The sequence below is a fragment of the Clarias gariepinus genome, chromosome 11 (genome assembly GCF_024256425.1).
Source record: "Clarias gariepinus isolate MV-2021 ecotype Netherlands chromosome 11, CGAR_prim_01v2, whole genome shotgun sequence".
Classification (NCBI taxonomy): domain Eukaryota; kingdom Metazoa; phylum Chordata; class Actinopteri; order Siluriformes; family Clariidae; genus Clarias; species Clarias gariepinus.
This window is the reverse complement of record NC_071110.1, coordinates 14,710,099-14,732,000: the sequence shown is the minus strand read 5'-3', so window position 1 is coordinate 14,732,000 and position 21,902 is coordinate 14,710,099. Positions and strand designations below refer to the sequence as shown.

General features: G+C 37.5%; 1 protein-coding gene across 3 annotated transcripts; it reads left to right on the top strand.

Annotated features, from left to right (window-relative positions):
* Positions 1 to 5,846: 5,846 nt before the first annotated feature.
* eif4h (eukaryotic translation initiation factor 4h) lies at positions 5,847 to 17,657 on the top strand. Of its 3 annotated transcripts, XM_053507611.1 has the most exons (8): positions 5,847 to 5,993; positions 12,238 to 12,425; positions 12,516 to 12,580; positions 12,660 to 12,750; positions 14,123 to 14,194; positions 14,542 to 14,706; positions 15,391 to 15,506; positions 16,655 to 17,657. In XM_053507611.1, the coding sequence occupies exons 1-8, from the start codon at positions 5,935 to 5,937 to the stop codon at positions 16,658 to 16,660; spliced, it is 762 nt and encodes a 253-aa protein (XP_053363586.1). In that variant the 5' UTR covers positions 5,847 to 5,934; the 3' UTR covers positions 16,661 to 17,657. The 3 variants fall into 3 exon arrangements, with proteins under 3 accessions (XP_053363586.1, XP_053363587.1, XP_053363585.1); XM_053507612.1 differs by lacking the exon at positions 14,123 to 14,194; XM_053507610.1 differs by lacking the exon at positions 16,655 to 17,657 and having other exon boundaries at positions 15,391 to 15,545.
* The last annotated feature ends 4,245 nt before the right edge of the window (positions 17,658 to 21,902 follow it).

Below are 21,902 nucleotides of genomic sequence, written 5' to 3'. Positions count from 1 at the left end.
CAAATAGTAATAAAAGTTTGGACGATATTCAGTTTGGTGTAACTTTGGCAGTTAAGGGCTACTCATATGTATGTAGCCACAACTAAAAATTAAAAACTTTTTTTTTTTTCTGGGCGCAGTTCTGCCAAAAAGTGCCAATGTGAGTTTGCTCAGGCACCTTTATCCCTGCCAGGTCCACATCTATTCAGTACATCATGCACACACAGAAATGTGATCAAGATCAAACCAGAGGCCATGCAGGGCATCAATATTAGAACATCAGAGAATTAATATCTCTTAGATCTTTAATATGTTTGTAATTGCTTACGTTTATCTGTGGTCTGCGGGTGATTAGCAGTGTGTGACTGATATTCATCTTCCATCTTCAGGGCATCAGTAAATCAGCATGATGGACCCCGTGGCACCTTTTAATATATGCCACTGAGACAGATCTCTGTGTGGTGCACTTTCTCTAGGGAGGGAAAATATTTAAAGTACTTCTCAGCATGAACAGAACATCTGCGGTCTGTGCATGTCATCTTGTATTTCAGTGGCAGCCATTTAGACACTCTAACAATTTTGAATGATGATAATCGTCCCCAGGTTTATGCATTTTTAAGCATTGTATGCCTTAATCTTCTTTGGTCTTAAGGCTCATAAAAATGTAGTATGATTGCAGCAGTGATTTGGGGATTAAAACTGAGAACATGGCTCTAAAAGCGGCATTTGTGTAGCACCGGATATTTCTGTTCTGTAATTTTGATCAATCTTTGACTAGATTCCCCTCTAGTGGACAAAAAAAAAAAGAAAACAAAATATTTGGAAGCAATGTCCATGTCACAAATGCAATAGTATGTGAAACATTTTAATATATATATATATATATATATATATATATATATTTGTTGATAGGATAAATATGTAAATTTATGATATATTACAAACCTAGGGGAAAAAATCGGCAACTATAATTTAGCTAGACAACAACAGAAAAAGACTTGTTGCTGCGTGAGTTATGAAAAATAAAGTAAAGAAGTTAAAAAAAAGAAAAAGGACATAGTAAAATATCATCATACCATTTAATCATATTTGTCTATTGCTGTTCAATAAATAAATTTAAGTTCAAGTTCTTTATTTGTCACATACAGAAAATTATATTGTGAGCAATTCCTGCCATACATTTTTTTATTGCAAATTCATGGACAATACAAACATTACATAGACACATAAAAAACATAATATTATTAAGACATGTAAACAGAGAACAATCGTATATGGCTATAAAGTGACCATAACTAAAACTAACTTTGTTAAGAACTTTCTACCTTGATGGTATCGAAGCACCAGTGAAATGCTGGGATAAGTGCATTGGTGTAGAAATGATTACATCGAGAAATGGAGCTCGTTTTTACTCTTATAACTGTCTTCTATTATTTTGCACAATCAAATGTACTGGTTTGACTTCAGCACACCCTGATAATTAAAAAAAAACTTCTTATAGTCATGAAATCAAATACAACTCTACATTCTGCTGTATCAAGAGTGTGCACATATTAATGCATCTTCCTGTACAGATATATTATATTGTACTACAGGATGTTATATTGTACTACAGGATGTGTATTGTGTTGTAATGCATCAAATTGTTCTACCTTGCAAAGTGTTTTATTATATTACACTGTTTTGTCAAATCATTCCTGGATATTTTCAGTGATGATCTAGCTGCTGCAGTATGGCAGGCAGGTTACTGCACCGTACACTAATGTGCCCCTGGCCCCTATTCTTTGGAAATATATCATTTTCATTTATTTCCATTGGAAAGTAGAAAAAATAAACAGGAATCACTGAGTGAAACCTGTACCTATTAAACACAGACACTTCCAAGTCATTTGCAAGTCATTGGTGATGTTGATGTTAGTAAAAAATAAATAAATGTGCAGCAATTAGCACATCAGGAGTGCTACAGTACAGTATGTACTGGGTTACAGCTTCAGCAGCAAAATAATTTTTATTTATCTTCTATACTGCTTATCCTGTACAGGTTAAGGAAGTATTGTAAAGATTTTAAATAAATATTGACTATACATGTGCTTTATGAAACTCAGAGAGGGAAAAAAAATATTTACTTTGTTTTGTCACTATGATCATTAAATACTTTTTGGAAAGATATGCAATTTTTTATCGGTAAAAAAAGAAACTGAGATTAATGAATAATCACTCTCTCTCTCTGTCGAGCTACACATGTCGTTCCTGAGCTGCCAGTGATCCAGACTCAGTATGTCTCTTTGGGATGCGTCTGGTGTCTGGGGATGGTTTCACTCTACCATAAAGATGGTTCTGGCCTCGACTGGTGTTGGCAGCTGTTTCTCTAAGGACTTGACTTGGCTGCGATTGCTCGTTAGTTCAAGACTGCAATTGCCTCCAATAACTACCTGGACTTCATATTAACATCAATTAAAAATCAACTGTTATAGCTGAACTGGCTGCCACCTAACACATTGTATAAATGCAGATCAATCCCTGCTCTCTGTTTCACCCAAATGAGGTTGGGTTCCCCATTGAGTCTGGTTCCTCTCAAGGTTTCTTACTACTACCATCTCAGGGGTTTTCCTTGCCGCTGTCGCCCGCGGCTTGCTCACCAGGGACTATCTATCCCAGGAGCTTTATGGCATAAGGTGGGGTACACCCTGGACGTTGTGCCAATCTATCGCAGGGTATTAATGTACAGATAAATGTATTGGATATTAAGTTGTATTTTGTATTTAATGGGTTGACTAGCAATAAGTTCCAAGTCGAAAGGGTCTGGCTAGAAGCTCTTTTTATCAGTTTGCTGTTGAACTGAAATATTATTTTATCTTGATTGAAAATGTGACAAAAAAAAAGACAAAAACAAAACAAAAACTTTATTTTATCAGTATTTAGAAAAGAAAAAGGCAATTTAATTGAAACTTTTTGCTTTTATTTGAACATATAATTGACTAATTAATACACACCTATTGCATATCCAAGTAGTTTTTTTATACATGTATACACTTTTATATCCATTTGTACCTTTTTTTTGTTTTTTAGAATAAAAAAAGGTAGCTAAGAAGAGAATTTGGCCCAAAAAAAAGGCAAACACTCTAAGATTTCATTCAGTCACCTTTAGCTTTAATTATAGCACACAATGTGGGAGCCAGTTCATGTGTGAAAATGATTTCTCCTTCTCCCAAAATTACTCTTTCACAGAGTTCTGGAATGTGCTTGGGAAGAAAAACTCTAAAAGAACCTGGTGGTCATTTAGTAAATTCAAGTTATCAGTCAACTTCATGTTGCTGCCGCATTACATTGCCCTGCGCTGACCAACTGAAGCAACCCCAGATCATAACACTGCCTCCAGATCATTTACTGCTTATTTAAAGTACATGCATGGTTTTTATTGGGCTGCTGTTGTCATTATGACATTATGAGAGACGCCCAAGGAGAGAGAATTTGACAAGTTCACGCGCGGCACCCGGAACGGTTCTGGTAAATTATTGTGCCTGTAAAGCAACTGTTGAATTTATTCTCTTTCTCTCCCTCTTTCTCTATACCACTTATCCTATTCAGGATCATGTGGGGCCTGCATTCACCCTGGACAAGACTGTGCTAAATAAAAGTTACCTCATATCTAGTGCCTATCTCTATCCTCTCTCGTAAGAGGACTCCTGTCACACTTTTTTGGTTTCAGTCCCGTCCGTCCCCGTCATCTACTGCTAAATATATTACCAGTGTGAGCACACACATAGTGAGCTCAGTCACTCATAAGACAGCACAGACAGCAGAGTGACAGATGGATGGCAATGTAGGGAGAAAAATATGTCAAAAACTGACGTCTTTAATAACAGAATGTAAACAACTTTTCGGTTTTACCAAATGATAGTTTAACATTAAATCATGCCTTATGAGATTAACCATGTCGAAAATCTGCCAGTGTAGAGTGCTCAAAGAAGTTGTAAACAACAACTGGAGCCTGATACAGTAAACACTGGTAATATTCTATGACTGAAGTTTCTTACCGTATACCATCATCTTGTCTCTCATCATGTGTTCAGGAAAAATCCACGGGGGTAAATTTAGACAGCAATTCATCAATTGTATTTGTATTTATATTCATTTCATCATTCATCATTGGCTTGTAGCGGGCATGATTGCCAGACAAAATGGTGACTGTTTTGATTCTGGATCATGTGACTGCAAGAAGGAAAAGAAAAAAAAACAATAGTGGGCCATGCAAAGTCATGTGCAATATTCCTTGTGTAACTACAGAAGAGGATTAGGGCCACTGTAAACTATTCATATAAAACTGAAATAAAACTTTCTGAGAATGAGAAATGTGAGAATCCATCATAGAGCACGCGCACACACACACATGTGCGCATGCACACACAAACACGCACACACAAAAAGGCCAATTTGGAAATGTCATCTGCAGATCTCCTAGGAGAAAAGGTCATAATTTTAATGATAGGTCAAAATTCTAAAGAAAAGTCAGAATTTTGAAAGATTAAGTCAGAATTTGGATATTAATATAATGTTAAAAGCATTTTTAAGTCATAAATTTTGTAAGGAAAATTTTTAATTAAAGTCAGAATTCTGAATAAAAAAGTCAGAATTCCGAGGGAAAAATCTAAATTTTAATATGAAAGGAAAATTTAGGACAAAAAAAAAAAAAAAGAATTCTAAGAAAAAGGGTCACAATTTTAATATTAAAGTCAAAATTCCATTAAAAAAAAAGGCAGGATTCTAAGAAACTTACATTATTATTAATACAATAATAATAATATAATAATTATTATTATTATTATTATTTATTACCACTTTTCATTTATTGGTAGCATTTTTTTTTCTGCTTGCATCTGTAATTTATTTCTGGTAATCTGCGGTATGGAAACATTTTAATAACGCTGTTAATGCAGCATTAAAACAGGCAGGATTTTATGACTGTTTATGGAAGTAAGCTGTGCAGACGGGTAAATGTGTAAAGTTATCTGAGTAACCCTACACAGTGTATGTGGTACCTTTACCGCTAACCACTCAAGGTTAAACGTGTTTTGATTATAATATGCCTGTGTAAAAATGCCCTGAATAGACAGACGTGTCGGGAAGTGTTGCTGATGGTGGTGTTTATGTGTCGCAAAGCTGCTACTCATGACATGCGACGCATTTTCGTTGCCTAGGCAACCCGAGTTCCATTGTTTTGCTTTGGTTGTGAGATGGAAAGCTGAAAATCGCTCTCTGCTTGTGGTTAGTTTTTCACATTGTTCATTATAACGATAATGGAAATTTATAAGCTAACACCTTCTCACAACTTTAGGTCTTTTCAAGGTAACTCTACCACAATATGTATTTTCGCACGGTTACTCTGTATCTACTGTCGCTTCCGTATTCCCACAATGCATTGCGTTCTGACCTTACACTTCTAGTCTCAGTTAAACTGGGAGGGAAAATGTATAAGACTCTTTTCATTTTAAACGTTTGTTTTGGTAAAAGACAAAAATGATCGAAAATAAAATGTATGAAACAAGGAACGCAGATGTCTTGTACTTCTTCTGTACGACAAATTAGTGAATGTTTGAAGTTTGATCAAAGCAGGAATTTCTAACATTACCCCTTTACCAGACTTTGTGCTTTAGCGGTATTTGCATCTTTTTGAAGAGGTTTCTTGTTATGGCTTTCGACACGTTGCCTGATTTAAACGCCGTCTGTTTTTCTTTACGTTAGATAACGCAATTGTTTGTTGTTGGTAATGTTTAAAAGCATAAACATACGTAATATATATTTGTTTAATTTTGCCAGCTTTGTTAAGAAAAAAAATTCTCCACAGGTATTGTTTGTGTGAAATCCTACAGGCATTACTGAGACAGCTACCCCGCACAGTGGTATATTGAAGGCCCCCGTCTAGCAGACTGCTTTCTCTCGACAGCAAACACGGACATGGCGGATTACGATACCTACGATGACCGGGCTTACGGCAGCTTTGGTGGCGGAAGAGGGTAAGAAAATATTTGTTCAAAAAACAGGAATTCACGTTGTTTGTTGCAGGTTTAAGCGAAGACGTGCCGCTGTACGCTGGCGGTCGGGAGGTGGGTTGAGTGAGAGCTGAGTGCAGGCCTGGGCACGCTGAGCGGTGTGGGGGAACTGCGCTGCTCCGGCATGATGAATGGGAAGTCGCTTACTCTGGAAACGCAAGCGCGGGGATCGGCGCTTCATCCAGATGTGCGTGAGGAATCGCTAGGTCGCGTGTACGATGCGGGTTTGCTTTGTAGTGAGCTATCAATGCAAAAGCGGGGAATATTTAACTTGATTCGCGTGCGAGGCTTTTGCCAACGAGGCAGTTGGCGCCAGGAGAAGAAAAAGCACAGCCCACATGGAGTACGATGTTGATGCACATAACAAGAGAAGCAAAGTTAGCGATTAGCGTCTGGATTTTACATACGATTTAGAAATGCTTTATGGACGCGTTTGCACTATGATGCGGTTGAACTTGCGTGTTTGATCCGATTGAAACGTGATCGCGACATCGAGGCTAATTGTAGCCGGTTAGCTCTCAGTCTGTCTGCATGGTGGGTGTAGAGATCAGGCCTCGACTCTCATGCAGCATTTCACTTAATGTTAATGTGGAATCATAACAACTCGCATCTTACTGGCATTGAATGCAGACTTTTTGTACATCACAGATTTCATTCGCGATCCAGAAGAATTTTGAAAACGCACATTTTATTTTATTGCGGGTATATTTGCCTGTGTGTTGGGGGGCGTCCTTGTCTTTGTTTTTTTTTGGTTTTTTTGGCGAAAAGCTTTAGTTTACTATGCTTGGACAGAAATGTTATAAAATATATAGACCAATGCAACATGATGGACCAGATCATGTGTTTTAATTACACAGCTGCATGTTGCTAAGTGTGAGATCGTTTCAGTTCACGTGGTGAAGTTCAGCCTGAGATCAGCTTTATTCTGTCAAATTTAATTTTTTTATTTTTGGTCCTGCATTGGCTCCTCTAAAACGAAAGGTTGGTTTGCTTAGTGCAGATTGTGATATTGATTAACAAACCGTGTATAGCAACCTCATGTGATATGAGTTTCTCACTGTTGACTAATGAAGGACATAAATTATACACATGATTTTGCCCTTATTTGATGTGTATCTCTGAATGATCATAAAGCAAACAAGCTAAATGGTGTTTAATAAATGTTATGAGGAAGATATGACCTGCACGTTAACAAAGCAGTGACTACAGAATTGGACATTTTTATTTGTCAATTATCGGTTACACATATTAAAGCATTCGTCGAACAAAGTTTTGTTCATAGAGACATCAGCATTTACTTAAAAAATAAAAACGCCACTGCTTGGTCAAAGAGCTTTAAAAAGTTCCGTTTTCTCATATAACGTTTTGTATAAGTGTAGAAAGTTAGACAGTAGAGTGAAATATATATTTTACACAAATACTAGATGTTTGATTTGGTTAAAACTTTAGTAATGTAACTTTTTAATGAGAGCTAAGTTTTGGTCTTGCTTTCCTGGGATGGTCTTCATGAGAGCTAGTGTCATCGTGGTGCTTGACAGGTTTTGCACTTGATGCATTTGACACTGTTCTTGCAAGGACTTTTACACAATAGCTAACCTTTTTGTAAAAAAAAAATTGTAGTTGCGTTGTTGTTTTTATAGTTTTGATATAATATCCAGTATTTTAGAATGTAGAAAATAAATAAATCCAAGCTTGTGTCCAAACTGTTGATTGGTACTATCCATTTGTGCTTTATATTGACATTTTAATTTTTTTCTTTCATTATGGTAAGGATGATGCATTCCATCTGATCATTACATTGATGCTTATGTTTGATTGACTGAAATTTTAAGTTGACTGTTTTCTGAATGGAAAGTGCAAACACTGGTTTTATTTTGTTCTGTGAGTTCCATGGAGGGTTGTTTACAGTACACAATACATTATTCACAGCTGTGCCAGTATGATTCACCCAATTGTAAACCTTTTTTTAAGTGATCTTATGATTATAAACAAATATTAAGAGGGTAAACAGAGAAAAAGGTGACATGTAATGTTAGAAAGCTGCAAGTAAAGTTAAAATTTCCCCAAACTCTTGCTGATAATCAGACAAGACGTTTATTATGCAAATGTTTATTGTATATTGAAACGATAACCTCCCAATTACTATACAAAGACTAAACGCATGAAACGAACGAATGAATGGAGTGAATGAGTCATAGCACCATGTGCAGTCTCGCTCAAAACCTGCCAGTAAAGCTGTAAAAAAAGGCTTGAGTTTCTTGCAGCAGATGAACAATTCATGACAGTTATTTAGCAGTTTCGTTTTATCTTTGCTGGTAAAATAATAATAATACTTTAATCTTGTAAGATAAGTTCATCATACAAGTCCATAAACCAAATTTAGGCCAGATTTATTAGGAAAATATATCTACGACTCGCCATATGAATGCAGAAGAGTTCGATTATTATTATTTTTTAAACGGTTAAACAATTTTTGTCTTGCTTCAGAATGCATAAAAGTCAGCATTCTTATTTCTTCAAGAGTTAAAAAGTCATCATAATTTTATTAAAATGATATTCTTTTTGGTGTTTAATTTCCCCTGGTTTAAAATTGTGGCTTATTTTGGCCCGTTTGCACACTGCCAAAACATCCTGCTCATAACAGCAATGTTAAACATCCTAGTTAGTCTAATGCAATCCAAAGAGATTTGTGGCTATAATATTCAAAATGTTATACAATAATCAGGAAAAGGTCAAACCCCTCAGACTGGCTCAAGTGGCGAGCTTTCCTTCTGTGTTAGTGTCAGGTACTTTGCCTACCCTGTAGATACATTTCCTCTGACACCAGTGGAATGTCTCTGGCATGATGGACACCTACTGCATGTCTTCTTTGGCAGCACAGACTTGCAGTGACAAAATGTCAAATTGAATTTCTTTCTTTTCTTTTCCTTCATAAGTCTAATGTGTAGCATAGTTTATATATATATATATATATATGTGTGTGTGTGTGTGTGTGTGTGTGTGTATAGTTTTAAGTCCATTCCATCAGCTGTACCATTTACAACTAAATGTTTTGCATGTCCGAGCGAGGTATAAAATGATGTTTAGATGCAGGGTTGTGAGCTCTGTAGTGCTGCGGAGAGATTTCTTCCATTTGGGAGCTGACTGCATGCTTTATAATCCACAAGTGTCATCACAGAACTCTTTGAGTAAATGCAAATAATTTTTTGTTTTTCTGTGCCACTTCAACAAAGAAAAATTAACTTTTTGAACTACTAGTTCAATTTTCTAGTAGCAGCAAGCATTTTTGCAAATATTCATAACAGCAACATTTTGGAAAAATATTTTTCGTATGGATTTTGTAATAGTTACTGACAACCTTGCTTAAAAAAAACTGCATAATGTTTGTTGGTCATCTAAATAGGACTGGGCAGTACAGCCAATAATGTATTAGGATATTTTAGATGATTTTATGTCTTTTCCATTTGCAGTCTTTGTATTTAATGTGATATTCTTGTTTTTGAGAACTGTGACTCATAAGTAGACCGTTGATTCGATTTGACTTTTGGGCACTTTTAAAATGCTGTGTAACTTCTTGTTTGTTTAAATGTCATGTCCTAATCTTTTGTAATCTTTTGTCTTAGTGCATCTTCTATTCCGCACTCGAGCCCCAGTAGGTGGCAGTATCGCACCAAAACTTAAAAGGAGAGCAAAAACACAAAGAATTTGTGGAAGATGCAAACTTTTTGTATTTTTTGTGAAGGCGCTGGTGTAAAGTTAGGGAATTCTGTCCAATTTTAGCCCATTTAACATTTGTAAGCTTGCTTAAATAATAAAAAAAAATTGAAACATTTCAGAATCAAACACCCACATAAATTGAGTTGACTAACAAAAGACCAGTTAAACTGCACAGCTCTACTTCCTGCTGAAACATGATGTCAGGCTGAAGTTCTCGTCTGACAGTAGCATTTGAAATACATCACACCCTTGCAAAATTTATATTCTACATATGTTGTACTTGTTTTTACCGATGTCGAAGCCCTGGTGTATAAAGATGGAAGTAGCATCCTTAATCAGTCTGAGGAAGCAACTTATTCCAACACTGAACAGCCCAGAGTTAGTAAAACATCCTGAAGAGATGCCCGTCACATAACTGACATTATAATCATCATATTAATTTCAACCGTTTTAAAACCAAAAACATTTCTTAGACTTTTCTTCTACACTAAACCAAAGAGTTAGAAAAGGCTTGGGCAACAGAGAGGCATCAGACCTGGCTACTTGTATGATTATTGCATACAGTTGTAAATTTTCTGCTGATTTTATGATTCTAAACCTATTTTAGACTGTAAATTCTACGCAGTGACGGTCCGTTAAACACATTTGGAAGTTAATTGTACACACTGATAAGACCAGCAGTAGTTGTTGTTGTAAGGGATAGAACACTGATTAAAATGTCAGTGACGAGTGTATGACTGCCGAATACTTGTGCTTTATTCCTCTTTTTCTCTTTTCTGCCACTGGTTTGACTGAATATATATATTGAATCTTGACCAAATGTGTAGCAAGTTATATATATATTTTTTAAAGTGTTTTTGAATCCTGCATTCTCCGCTCCCAAATCTGAACCTCCCAGTCCCCTTTGCTGATTTATTTAGCATAGACTTGATTTGTGAGGAAACACTGCCGGACTGCAGCGTCGTGTTTACTGTAGTGCATGTTTCATGCTGTCTCTTCTGAAACTGCCCGTCAGAATTAACATCCTGCATTCTCTGGTTGGCTGTTTTTTTTGCTAATCAGATCAAGCTAACAGCAGTATGGTTTGAGCACATGCAGGTTTTCACTCGGGAAACTAATCCTAAATGTTAGCTGTATATTTGTGGTATTAGTACTAGTATATCTTGTTATCTTAAAAAAATGGATTGCTCGTTGCGGTTGTAAGGAGATTACGTGATACACAGTGTGTCAATTTTATGCTGCTAAAAAAGATTTTTTTTTCCCTCCTTCATGTATTATAGTCTTGTGTGGTGTTGGAAGTATCAACAGACATGAACACAGCTTTCAGGGTTTTTTATTCTTTGTCATATTTTGATATCGGGGGCATATTAATCTTAGCCTCAGACATGCTACTCTAGTCACAGTTCAGGAGAAGTTGGGTGCCCTTTTAAATTGATAAGACATTCAGGGAAAATTATTAGAATTAATTAGACCTTGTTAGATTTGCTAAAAACTGCATAAATAAAATGACTAGTGCTGTCTAAAGTGCTATAACATAAGATTTTCTGGTGAACATCTGAACAGGTAAGGCTGCTTTACTAAGAGTAATATTAACTATCTGTGTGCCAAAATGCTGTTTCAGTAGGTCATATCAGGTGAATTCAGCTTTTAGACTAAAATAGGACATCTATAAATAACCAGCATGGTTTAAATATCTGCCATAGCCTGATGATATAAAGTGGTGTATAAACGGTTTGAATATCTGAGCCAGCTCTGCATATAAATACGAAACTGTTCTTGCACTAATTCACTGGCTGTCACTTATAAGATGCTTGGGGCCTAATGCTTACTGGAGCTGCTGACACTGGGATTACAGGAATAATGTACATTTTTCAGCAGATCGACACAGAAGTAGCAAGTACACGCAGTGTTTTTGCACAACATTTTCAGTTCTCGGTATTAATGAAGCAAGCTGGCTCATAGCTTACAGTACTGCTGTCATAGAGCAAATGTGTTGTGAGATACAATAGTGGCGTCGTGTGCTGTGTTGTAATGCTGCACCAATATAAAGATTCATCATTGCAAGGTGCAGTTCACTTTAAGAAGTTAGAAAAGTTGTCTCATTCAGCTATAGACAATTGTACCAGGAAAAGATGGCCTTTTAGTCACAATGTGATACAGATGCACACAGGGCATGTGCAGAGCTTGAGGTGTAGAGGAGGAAAAGTTGGATGTGTATAAAGGTGTATCTGTGTGTGAGAAAATAAGCATACATTCAGACAGGTGACCTGCCAACTGTGCTGCAACATTGTCATGATGCCATTTCAGATCGGTTTTATACAGGTTCAGGAGGAAATGGGACACACTCAGATATACACATATCATGCAATGCCAACTTTTGGTATGATTTCTAATCAAACCAATGTGGTTTAATTATATTTTTTAATCTTAAAATCAAATCTGTACAGAAAAAAAGCATTAATATTGAGAACACTTTTGTGCTTTTTGACAGATCCCGAGGTGCAGGTGGGCCAGGCGGACCCCGCAAGCAGAAGGAGCTCCCAACAGAGCCTCCATACACAGCATATGTAGGCAACCTGCCCTTCAACACAGTACAAGGAGACATAGACGCTATCTTCAGAGACCTCAGTGTGAGGAGCGTGCGACTAGTCAGAGACAAAGAGACCGACAAGTTTAAAGGTGAAGTCACTATTAAAGGCTACATAACAATTCTTTCATAAAACATCAGTATCTTCCTGCCATTAACGATTGTTCGGTTCTTCCTTTTAGGTTTCTGTTATGTCGAGTTTGATGATTTGGAATCTTTAAAAGAGGCTTTGACATATGATGGCGCTGTGAGTAGCTGGTACTTGTGTAAACATGAGTCAAGTAGTAATACAGATTGTGCTACCATGCCGGTGCTGTCTCTTACAGCTGCTTGGAGATCGATCACTGAGGGTGGACATTGCAGAGGGCCGGAGACAGGAGCGAGGCGGTGGCTTTGGCTTCCGAAAAGACGACAGAGGTTCGCGTCTCATATTAGTCATAACAAATTTTCATGTCTTCATAAAACACTTGACTTTGTGTTTTTGTCCCCTCTGCCCCCCAATAACTCTGTTGCAAATACTTTTAATTTTTCACTTACTTGGTCTTTCAGTCAACGTTGCCTACTCAAATCCAAGTCTTAGTAAGAATAAGAATCATGTCTTATGACATGTTCTTGTAAGACATACCCGAACCAAAATAAAGTAAACTGTGTTAACTGTGACAAAAATTAAGAAAGTGAGAGTCAAATGATGCTTGTAAGGCCAAGAAAGGCCACTTTCTCTAACATTAGCACTTACCCTGTGTAGTCCTTGCACTATGCCATGTGGCATTTATGTCTTCATTTATCATCAGTTGGTGCATTACCTTGGTCAGGATCATGGTGATTCACCTGAGCTTCAGTAGAGGAGAAAAAAAAAACCCCGCAAAAACAAGCTCCCCCTTTTTTTTTTCTTTTTTTTTTCTTTTTTTTTTCTATTTAGCAATAGGATTAGGTACTGAAACCAGTTGCCAATATGGCACTAGTGCTTGTAAAACCGGATCAGCATGGTAGATTTCGACGCCTCTCTTCGGTACCACTTAAATACCTGAATGATCTAATTAAAATATTTGTCCTCTTGTTTTCTAAAACGTACGTAAAAAGCATAATCAACCATCACATAAATCACATAACAATCACATCATAATCAATCAAATATGAACGCAAGACGGGAAGCTTTACTAATACAAATCCAACTAATCTTTGTCGTTATGCAATTGTCCATGTTTTTACATTTCGACCTAAAAGCAGAACTCAGGAAATGAGCTCATCCGATGTAGAGCATAAATGCAGCAATTACCCCTGTTCTGACGGCAGCAGCCAGCGTTAGCTCACTAAGCTAAACACGTAGGGAATAGGGCACGATAGCCAATGTTCAGAACAGTTTAAGATGGTCATCTCCTTATATACATAAATCACTAGTTCATGTATGTGCATGATTTGATTTCTATGCAATTTAAATCTGTGTGCTTATTTAACTAATTTTAAAACTAAGAAAACAACTTGGCTTTTAGTAGGCGACTTCACTTCCTGCTCATACTTCATTCACTGCAGTGTCTTTCCGTATTTTCTTCTATAGCAAATAACATCGTAGGCTTCCCTGATCTCTACTCTACGCTTTATTAACATGCAAACTGTTTTCCCCAAACTGCCTTCCTGTGAAAATGGTTCTTCTTTTCTTAGCAGTGTCACTAACCAGGGCATGGCTGGGGTCACTTTAGCAGAACCAGTGTGTGTGTGGGTGGCTCTCTTCAGCCACACACCTTGCCTTAGATTGCAGTGTGTTTTAAACGTAGCCCCATGTGCATTTCAGGCCGCGGTGCCTCACGGGGGGCCAGAGGAGGGGGACGAGACTCCAGAGATGACTTCGACCATTCAGGAGGAGGTGGGATGAGTGGGAACAAAGGCATATGGGCAAAATTATACCTACAATCATAGAAATGAGAGAGATGCTGTAATTGTCCTTGTCTTTTCCATAGATTTTTGTTTTTGTCATCTTCATGATGTTCTAAGGGCTCCATCTCATTGCCATCAGTCGCATTGTTAAAGTCTCACTGCTGGTGTGGAAAGAGATGTCTCTTAGGTGTTGTCTGTAAATACTGATCTGACACAAGCGCTTTATTTGAATTCCTGAAGCTATTATTTTAGATCAGTATTTTGGTACAGCACATGTTCTTAAGATGCGTTGGTATAAACCTTAAAATCTTCATTTCTTTGTCTACCTAACCACAGGGTTTAGAGGAGATGACGACTTCATGGGTGCGAGGAGTCGTGGAGGTGGTCGTCCCGGTGACAGACGGGGTGGTGGTGGTGGTGGTGCTGGTAGTAGTGGAGCAATGGGCCGCTACAGAGACGGACCACGTGGAGGCCCGACAGACTTCAGAGAACCCTCTGATGGTGTTACAGCTTTATTCATGCCTAATTTTGTTGAATGCTGCTTCTGTAAGGCTTGAGCAGTATCTTTTAATGGCTGCTAATAATAAAATATTTATAATGCATATATTCTTGAATTTGAGGCTGGCACCAGCAGTAGTAGTTGTAAACCTGCAAGTAGAGTACAAAAACGTTGCTTTTAATTATGGATCGATGAATAGAAAGAGAAATTTGCACACAAGTAGGTAAGAAAAGAACGTACTGTGTGCGGAGGAAAGTTTTTGCAAATCAATACAAATTTATTATGGCTGATCACAGTTATTCTACATAAGTCCCTAAGACCTGTAAAATCTGTGCCATGGTGCTCTGAAGCTGTTCTTGCACCTCTGATGTTTGTCACTTGTCTGTGCATTTCTTTTCTATTTTACCTTTTTTTTATGCATCCTTTCTGCTTCTGACATAGCACTGTACTGCCCCCTATTGGTGGTGTGCAGTTAAGTCTTTGATCTAGTGGATCAGTTGACGTAATGGGCAAAAGGAGCAGTGTTAGTATTTTACTCCCGTAGGCAGGTCTGAAACATGTATCTACATCTTGCATGAGCGCACAGTTCAGCATGGTGTACTTTTCTAGACTGTCCCTTTGTACTGTAATGCTTCCTGGAGTTTCTTTCTCTTTCTCATGGTTGTATTTTTTTCTTGTTTCTTCAGAGGAAAGAGCACAGAGACCAAGGCTACAGTTGAAGCCACGCACAGTCTCCGAGCCCCTGAACCAAGTGGCCAACCCAAATTCGGCCATCTTTGGGGGTGCCAAACCCCGGGAGGAGGTAATATCCAAAGACAAACACTAAAGAGACTGCAGCCTCCCTCAGTACGCTGAGATGGATGGATGGATGGAGGGGAGGGATGGAGTGGGAGGGGGGCCAGGTGAGAGGAAAGTGCAGGACCAGGACAAGAAGAAAAAAAATTATAATGCCAAAAGGAATATGATAAGACTGTGTCATCATTCCTAATAGAGATGAACCCCTCCTTCTTCAGAATCCAATTTGATTTTGAACATATTTATTCAAGAAGGAAAAATATAATAAAAAAAAAACATACACTTTCATGACAGTTGCGCGCACACACACACGCAAGCAAACATACACAGATGAGCAGCTCATAAATGCATGTCAAACTGATCAAGTGTTTTTACGTCCACCCCTGCTTCCCTGTAAATAGTGTCTGCTCTGTGCTGTAGTTTGTCAGGGGAAAGATCATTCACATCCATTTGTGGTGCAAAAAGGGTTTGATATAGCTGCTCTCTCTTTTTTTTTTTTTTTTTTAGTCACATGCTATTCAACACCCCATCACATTTCTGTGCAGTTGTAACAATGCAGGTTGATGTGGATTTAATTTGGTACAGCCTCTTCTCTTTCAGGAGGTAATAGATACGTGTAACTTGTGCTTTTCAATAAATTTTTGTGTCGGTGATGCAGGTTTATATTGTCAGTGGATATTTCTCCTGCCATGCCTTCACTCCCTTTTTTTTTTTTTTTTTTTTTTTTTTTTATAATGTCACTCCTGCGGACACTAGATTTAGACGTTTTTTAAGAAGACGCAGGCAGTCTTGTCCTGCATAGGTCGGTGCTCCAGCTCGCACGTTTTTTTGAAGTTCCCTCCTGTAGTTCGAATGCACATTGGATTATTACGATGATGCTTTTTAAGTCCTGGTTGTTTCAGTGGAAAACAGGTTAATGAAAACAGTGTAGTAGCATTGTACAAGCAGTATTCAGTTATGGGGTTAATATAAAATAGAACATCTAATGAAGAATAGAAATGAAGTTTCTTTTAAAAGCTAACTGCAATCTCCTGTTCACATGGGGCTGATTTTGATATTTGGTCATTTCTGTTCATCAAAATACTAGGTGTTACCTTTCAGCCATTGTGAAGCAGGCTCTTGTAAAATCATTACTTTTTTGTTTTCTTGTTTAAGCATTGATATTGCTGTGTGGCTGCGTTATACCGGAAGGCTAGACTGGATCTACGGGCTTTGGCCAGCAAAAAAAATCTTTCAAGGTGCCAAGCCTCCCCACTTGGCTAAAAAGAAGATGATTGAAAACGAGGCACGGCATGGGTTAACACCTAACCGTGACTTATCTGCTTTAAGTGAACGTCCTACACACCTAAACAAGACTCTGAGGACAGTGGCTTCAGTTTCATTCTGTTGCCTTTGGGTAAGGACCTTACAGTATGTGCTTTTTTTTTTTTTTTTTTTTGGTCTCCTTATTCCCAAGGCATTGTCATGGTAAATAATTTTGAAATGTAAGAAAACAGGAACGATTGCTACCCAGTTGTGTCTTCTGTATTGCTTCCTAACTTGCTGCTCAGTTTATTAAATAACATTTTAGTTCCCACTGTCTTAACCATGAAACAATTTAAATGTTAGGAGAACCTAGATATTCATCTTATTTGTACATACTTCAATGTTTTTTGGAAGATTTTTTTTGACCATGTCTGTGTAATCCAGGTGAGAAATGCTTTCTGTGATAAAGATACAGCCACACTATTAGTAGAAAAGTGAAACGAAAGCATGATAGACATGATCATGGATTTCAGCCACAGTGTTAGTCAGGCTATTAAATTCCACAGCATGCACTTCATCCAAAAGGAAAAAAAAAAAATCAAGAGAGTTAATTATAGACCTCTAACACAGTCAGTAATACTGCTTTCACATAGGAAACTTAATGAACAAACATCACACATTTCCCATCAAGGTGACATCAGACACTAGTCTTGTCTACTATTAGATCGAGTGTAAATTTCTCTTTGGGTATCCATGTGTTGCAAGCATTTTATTTTACATTTTACTGGACATGAAAGACGTAGAGCATTTTCTTACTGTACTATAAAAAGAATTGGCTGTTTTTATTCTTTTTTGTTTTTCTTTTCATTTTCCTACACTGTTTATGGCAATAAAATATATCATCTTAAAAGTGTTTCAAATGAATATTGTGAATGTCGTATTTAAAGCAGGCCTGCTCATGGCAGGTTCATGTTGTACTGTTGGTGGTTTAAGAGTGCTCGTCTGACCATTGGTGGTTTAGGTTATAACTCCAGCATCGTGGGATATCTTTTAGGACCCGTTGAAAATAGCACATAGTAGCTGGAGGTTCAGCATCTTTATTTTGCAACTCTAAAATAGATTACCCTGCTTCTTCACTGCTTTATAAAATCTAAAGAATGTACAATTAAATTGTAATTTTTGTATAAGCTACATTTATAACAATTTTTGTTGTTTTTTTTTTCCTCCCCAAGGACTAAGCAAAACATCTACCACACAAGTCAAATGTAGTTGAAGCAGCATTAGTAGTCAAGTCTTATTCTTATATCGGATTGGTCAGAAGATGATTAATTTTCTCTCCACCTTTACAGTGCTTCAGACTGCACTTAAAATTAATAGGTAAACATTTAGTGTTTACATTTCTACTTGGGTAAAAGTACAAATGTGCATGCCTTAATTTATTTAAGCATCAAAAATGCCGAGCATGCATTAGCTCACAATTTTGTTCGTCATACTACGAAAAGCCTCTCTCAATAGTCTCAACATGCTGTTTTGTTGCTGGTTGAAAAAGTTAAATTTCACGATTACACATACTACTCAGCAGTTGACAATACTGCCTCTTCATATTCTACACACCACTGTTGCGTAATGCAATATCATGTAGAAACGTATTAAAGTAGAAAGTACAGATATTTGCTGTATCATGTACTAAAGTAAAAGTAAATGGTATCCTCAAATAAAGCTACTTAAAGTAAAATAAGTTGGTTATCTTTCACCTCTGGTCATAACTAATTAGAATATAATTTTAATCTTTCTTTTAAACACGTACAATAAAAAGAAAGGTAGGAGAGCTGCTGTGAACTGGGACAAATCTGATAAGAACAAAGCTAATTATCTTTTCTATATGGTAATTCTTAAACAATATAAATATTTTAGACTTGAATTAATTTATTTTGGTTCTAACTTTAGCAGAACGTGTAAAACTAATTGTAGACAACAGATGCACTTCATATGGCCACACTCATTTTAAAATAATTTTTGGCTGATAACATTCTTTGCAGCAGTGACATAACCCCCTTTACCATTTTCCCAGGAGTTTAGAGCTTCTAAGATTGGGAGTGATTTGTGTAGCACCAATCTCGGTGCTATACAGGTTCTAAACACTAGAGGTCAGAATTGTACCATTCATGCGTTAAAATCCTCTTTCTTGTCAATATTAAGATAAACCTTTATCAGTCTCATAAGTGGGAAAATTGTTAATTTGTTGTTCTGCAACGGTGTAGGAAAATTTACACATTTTTAGCTAGATGTTTGCTTCTTTTAAATAAAATACCCTCAATATGATGACATTTCTTGTTTCTCACTTTCAATTAACTCATTTGTGATACAAATGTTATTGCTTAAATATTTTACCCTATTTATTGAGACATTTTGTATGTAAAATGTTTGCATTAGTTTCTACTTGAAGTTCAGCTTCTTCAGAAGGCAGGACTTCAGCAACATTTGTTGATGTTCCCCCACCACCCCCCTGTGATGGACATGTTTTCTAAAAGAGGATGGCTTTTCGCTTTCATTCTCTTAATGATTCCACCTCTTTAGTGACTGTGTTTTCTGAGAAAAGATGTGTGGGCGTGCACTGGACCATAGCCACAAATCCAAAGAGTAGATTATAACAGTAGCATTTGGCTATTTCGTTCATTCATCTTGTATACTGCTTATCCTGTGTTGTGGGTCTTCGGGGGGCCTGGAGCCTATACCAGAAGACTTGGAGGCATGAGGCAGGATCGAGTTTGGACAGGGTGCCCACATTACTATTCACAAACTTCGGGCAATTTGTGAATGCCAGTTCCCAAAGACAGCCTAATGTTTTTGAACTATGGAAGGAAAATCCCAGTACAAGGGATTTCAATGAGAGGAAACCCACCATGCATGGCCAGAACATGCAAACTCCACACACAGACGGATCCGAGGCGCTAATTAAACCATTGGCCCTGAAAGTGCGAGATGACATGGCTAACTACTTCGCATTAATTTTGGGTAGATGTTATTTTTAATGCAATGTATGAACAACACACTAACCATTACACGGTAGCGGTATGCTCTGTGAAATTCATAAACGTGGTAGTAGGTGTCCTGTATCATTTCTGCACCCAGGAACTGAAAAATGTATCAAATGACTGGCAAAAATTAAAATTCAATTACTGAAATGTTAATGTGTTCCAAATTATTTGTTTAATGGTGCCATTAAAGCTTTTTTCCTGAACCTTGCACCCATACAGCTCAAAGCAATTTCTGTGTGTGAAAATTATTTTTCAAGCAGATTTATTAGTTTGGGATAAAATAGTTAGATGTTTTTTTAAGAACATACAGTAGGGCAAAAAAGAATTGTCAGCCACCAATTGTGCAAGTTCTTCCACTTAAAAAGATAAGAGACCTGTAATTTTCATATTTTGAGGTATTCCTTAATCACGAGAGACAAAATAAGAAAAAAAACAGAAAATCACATCGTAGGATTTTTAATAAATTCATTGGTATATTCCTCTGTAAAATAATTATTTGGCCACCTACAAATAAGTACGATTTTTGGCTCTCACAGACCTGTAACAACAACTTTAAGAGGCTCCTCTATTCTCCACTCATTACCTGGATTAATGGCATCTGTTTGAACTCGTTATCAGTATAAAAGACACCTGTCCACAACCTCAAACAGTCACACTCCTATGACCAAGACTGGGTTTGAATCTGCTTGTCCTGTCAAAGGACACCAGAAACAAAATTGTAGACCTGCACCAGGCTGGGAAGACTGAATCTGCAATAGGTAAGCAGCTTGGTGTGAAGAAATCAACTGTGGTAGCAATTATTGGAAAATGGAAAACATACAAGACCACTGATAATCTCCCTCGATCTGGGGCTCCACACAAAATCTCACCCCGTGGGCTCTAGTAAATGACCTGCAGAGAGCTGGGACCAAAGTAACAAAGGCTACCATCAGTAACAAACTGTGCCGCCAGGGACTCAAATCCTGCAGTGCCAGACGTGTCCCCCTGCTTAATCCAGTACATGTCCAGGCCCGTCTGAATTTTGGTAGAGAGCATTTGGATGATCCAAAAGTTTTGGTAAAAACTCAACTTGTCTGTTGTTTGGAGAAAAAAGAATGCTGAGTTACATCCAAAGAACACCATACTGTACCTACTGGGACACATAGGGGTGGAAACGTCATGCTTTGGGACCAGGACGACGGGTCTCCAAATCCAGTCCTGGAAGGCCAATGACCAGCACAATTTGTAATTCACCAACACCTAAACACACCCACTGAACCTAGTAATTACCAGATTAGTTAGTCAGCTGTGTTTGAGAAGAAGAATCACCAAACTGTGTTGGACACTGGCCCTCCAGAACTGGATTTGGAGACCCTTGGTGTAAGGGAAAGAATGAATAGGGCCATGTATCGTGAGATTTTGAGTGAAAACCTCCTTTCATCAGCAAGGGCATTGAAGATGAAACGTGGCTGGGTCTTTCAGCATGACAATGATCCCAAACACACCGCCCGGGCAGTGAAGGAGTGGCTTCGTAAAAAGCATTGCAAGGTCCTGGAGTGGCCTAGCCAGTCTCCAGACCTCAACCCTATAGAAAATCTTTGGAGGGAGTTGAAAGTCCATGTTGCCCAGCGACAGCCCCAAAACATTACTGCTCTAGAGGAGATCTGCATGGAGGAATGGGCCAAAATACCAGCAACAGTGTGTGAAAACCTTGTGCAGACTTACAGAAAAAGTTTGACCTCTGTTATATACCCTTTGTTGGCAATGACAAAGTATTGAGATGAAATTTTGTTGACCAAATACTGATTTTCCACCATAATTTGCAAAATATTCTTTAAAAAGCCTATAATGTAATTTTCTAGATTTTTTTATTTATTTTGTCTTTCATAGTTGAGGTATACCTATCATGAAAATTACAGGCCTCTCTTATCTTTGGGAGAACTTGCACAATTGGTGGCTGACTAAATACTTTTTTGTCCCACTGTAAGTAAATAACATAATTGATGCTCTCTCTCTCTCTCTCTCTCTCTCTCTCTCTCTCTAATATATATATATGATGATAAAAAAAATTGAACTGTCCTATATGGAACTGAGTTCTGATACAGTAAACAGTTTGTGAGAAAAAAATTCCAAGTACCTGC

Bases quoted from the DNA above. Each gene is read 5' to 3' on its own strand.
- eif4h (XM_053507610.1), top strand. From the start codon at position 5,935: ATGGCGGATTACGATACCTACGATGACCGGGCTTACGGCAGCTTTGGT. The intron at 12,426-12,515 runs GTGAAGTCACTA...TCTTCCTTTTAG, and splicing joins AGAGACCGACAAGTTTAAAG to GTTTCTGTTATGTCGAGTTT. The intron at 12,581-12,659 runs GTGAGTAGCTGG...TGTCTCTTACAG, and splicing joins CTTTGACATATGATGGCGCT to CTGCTTGGAGATCGATCACT.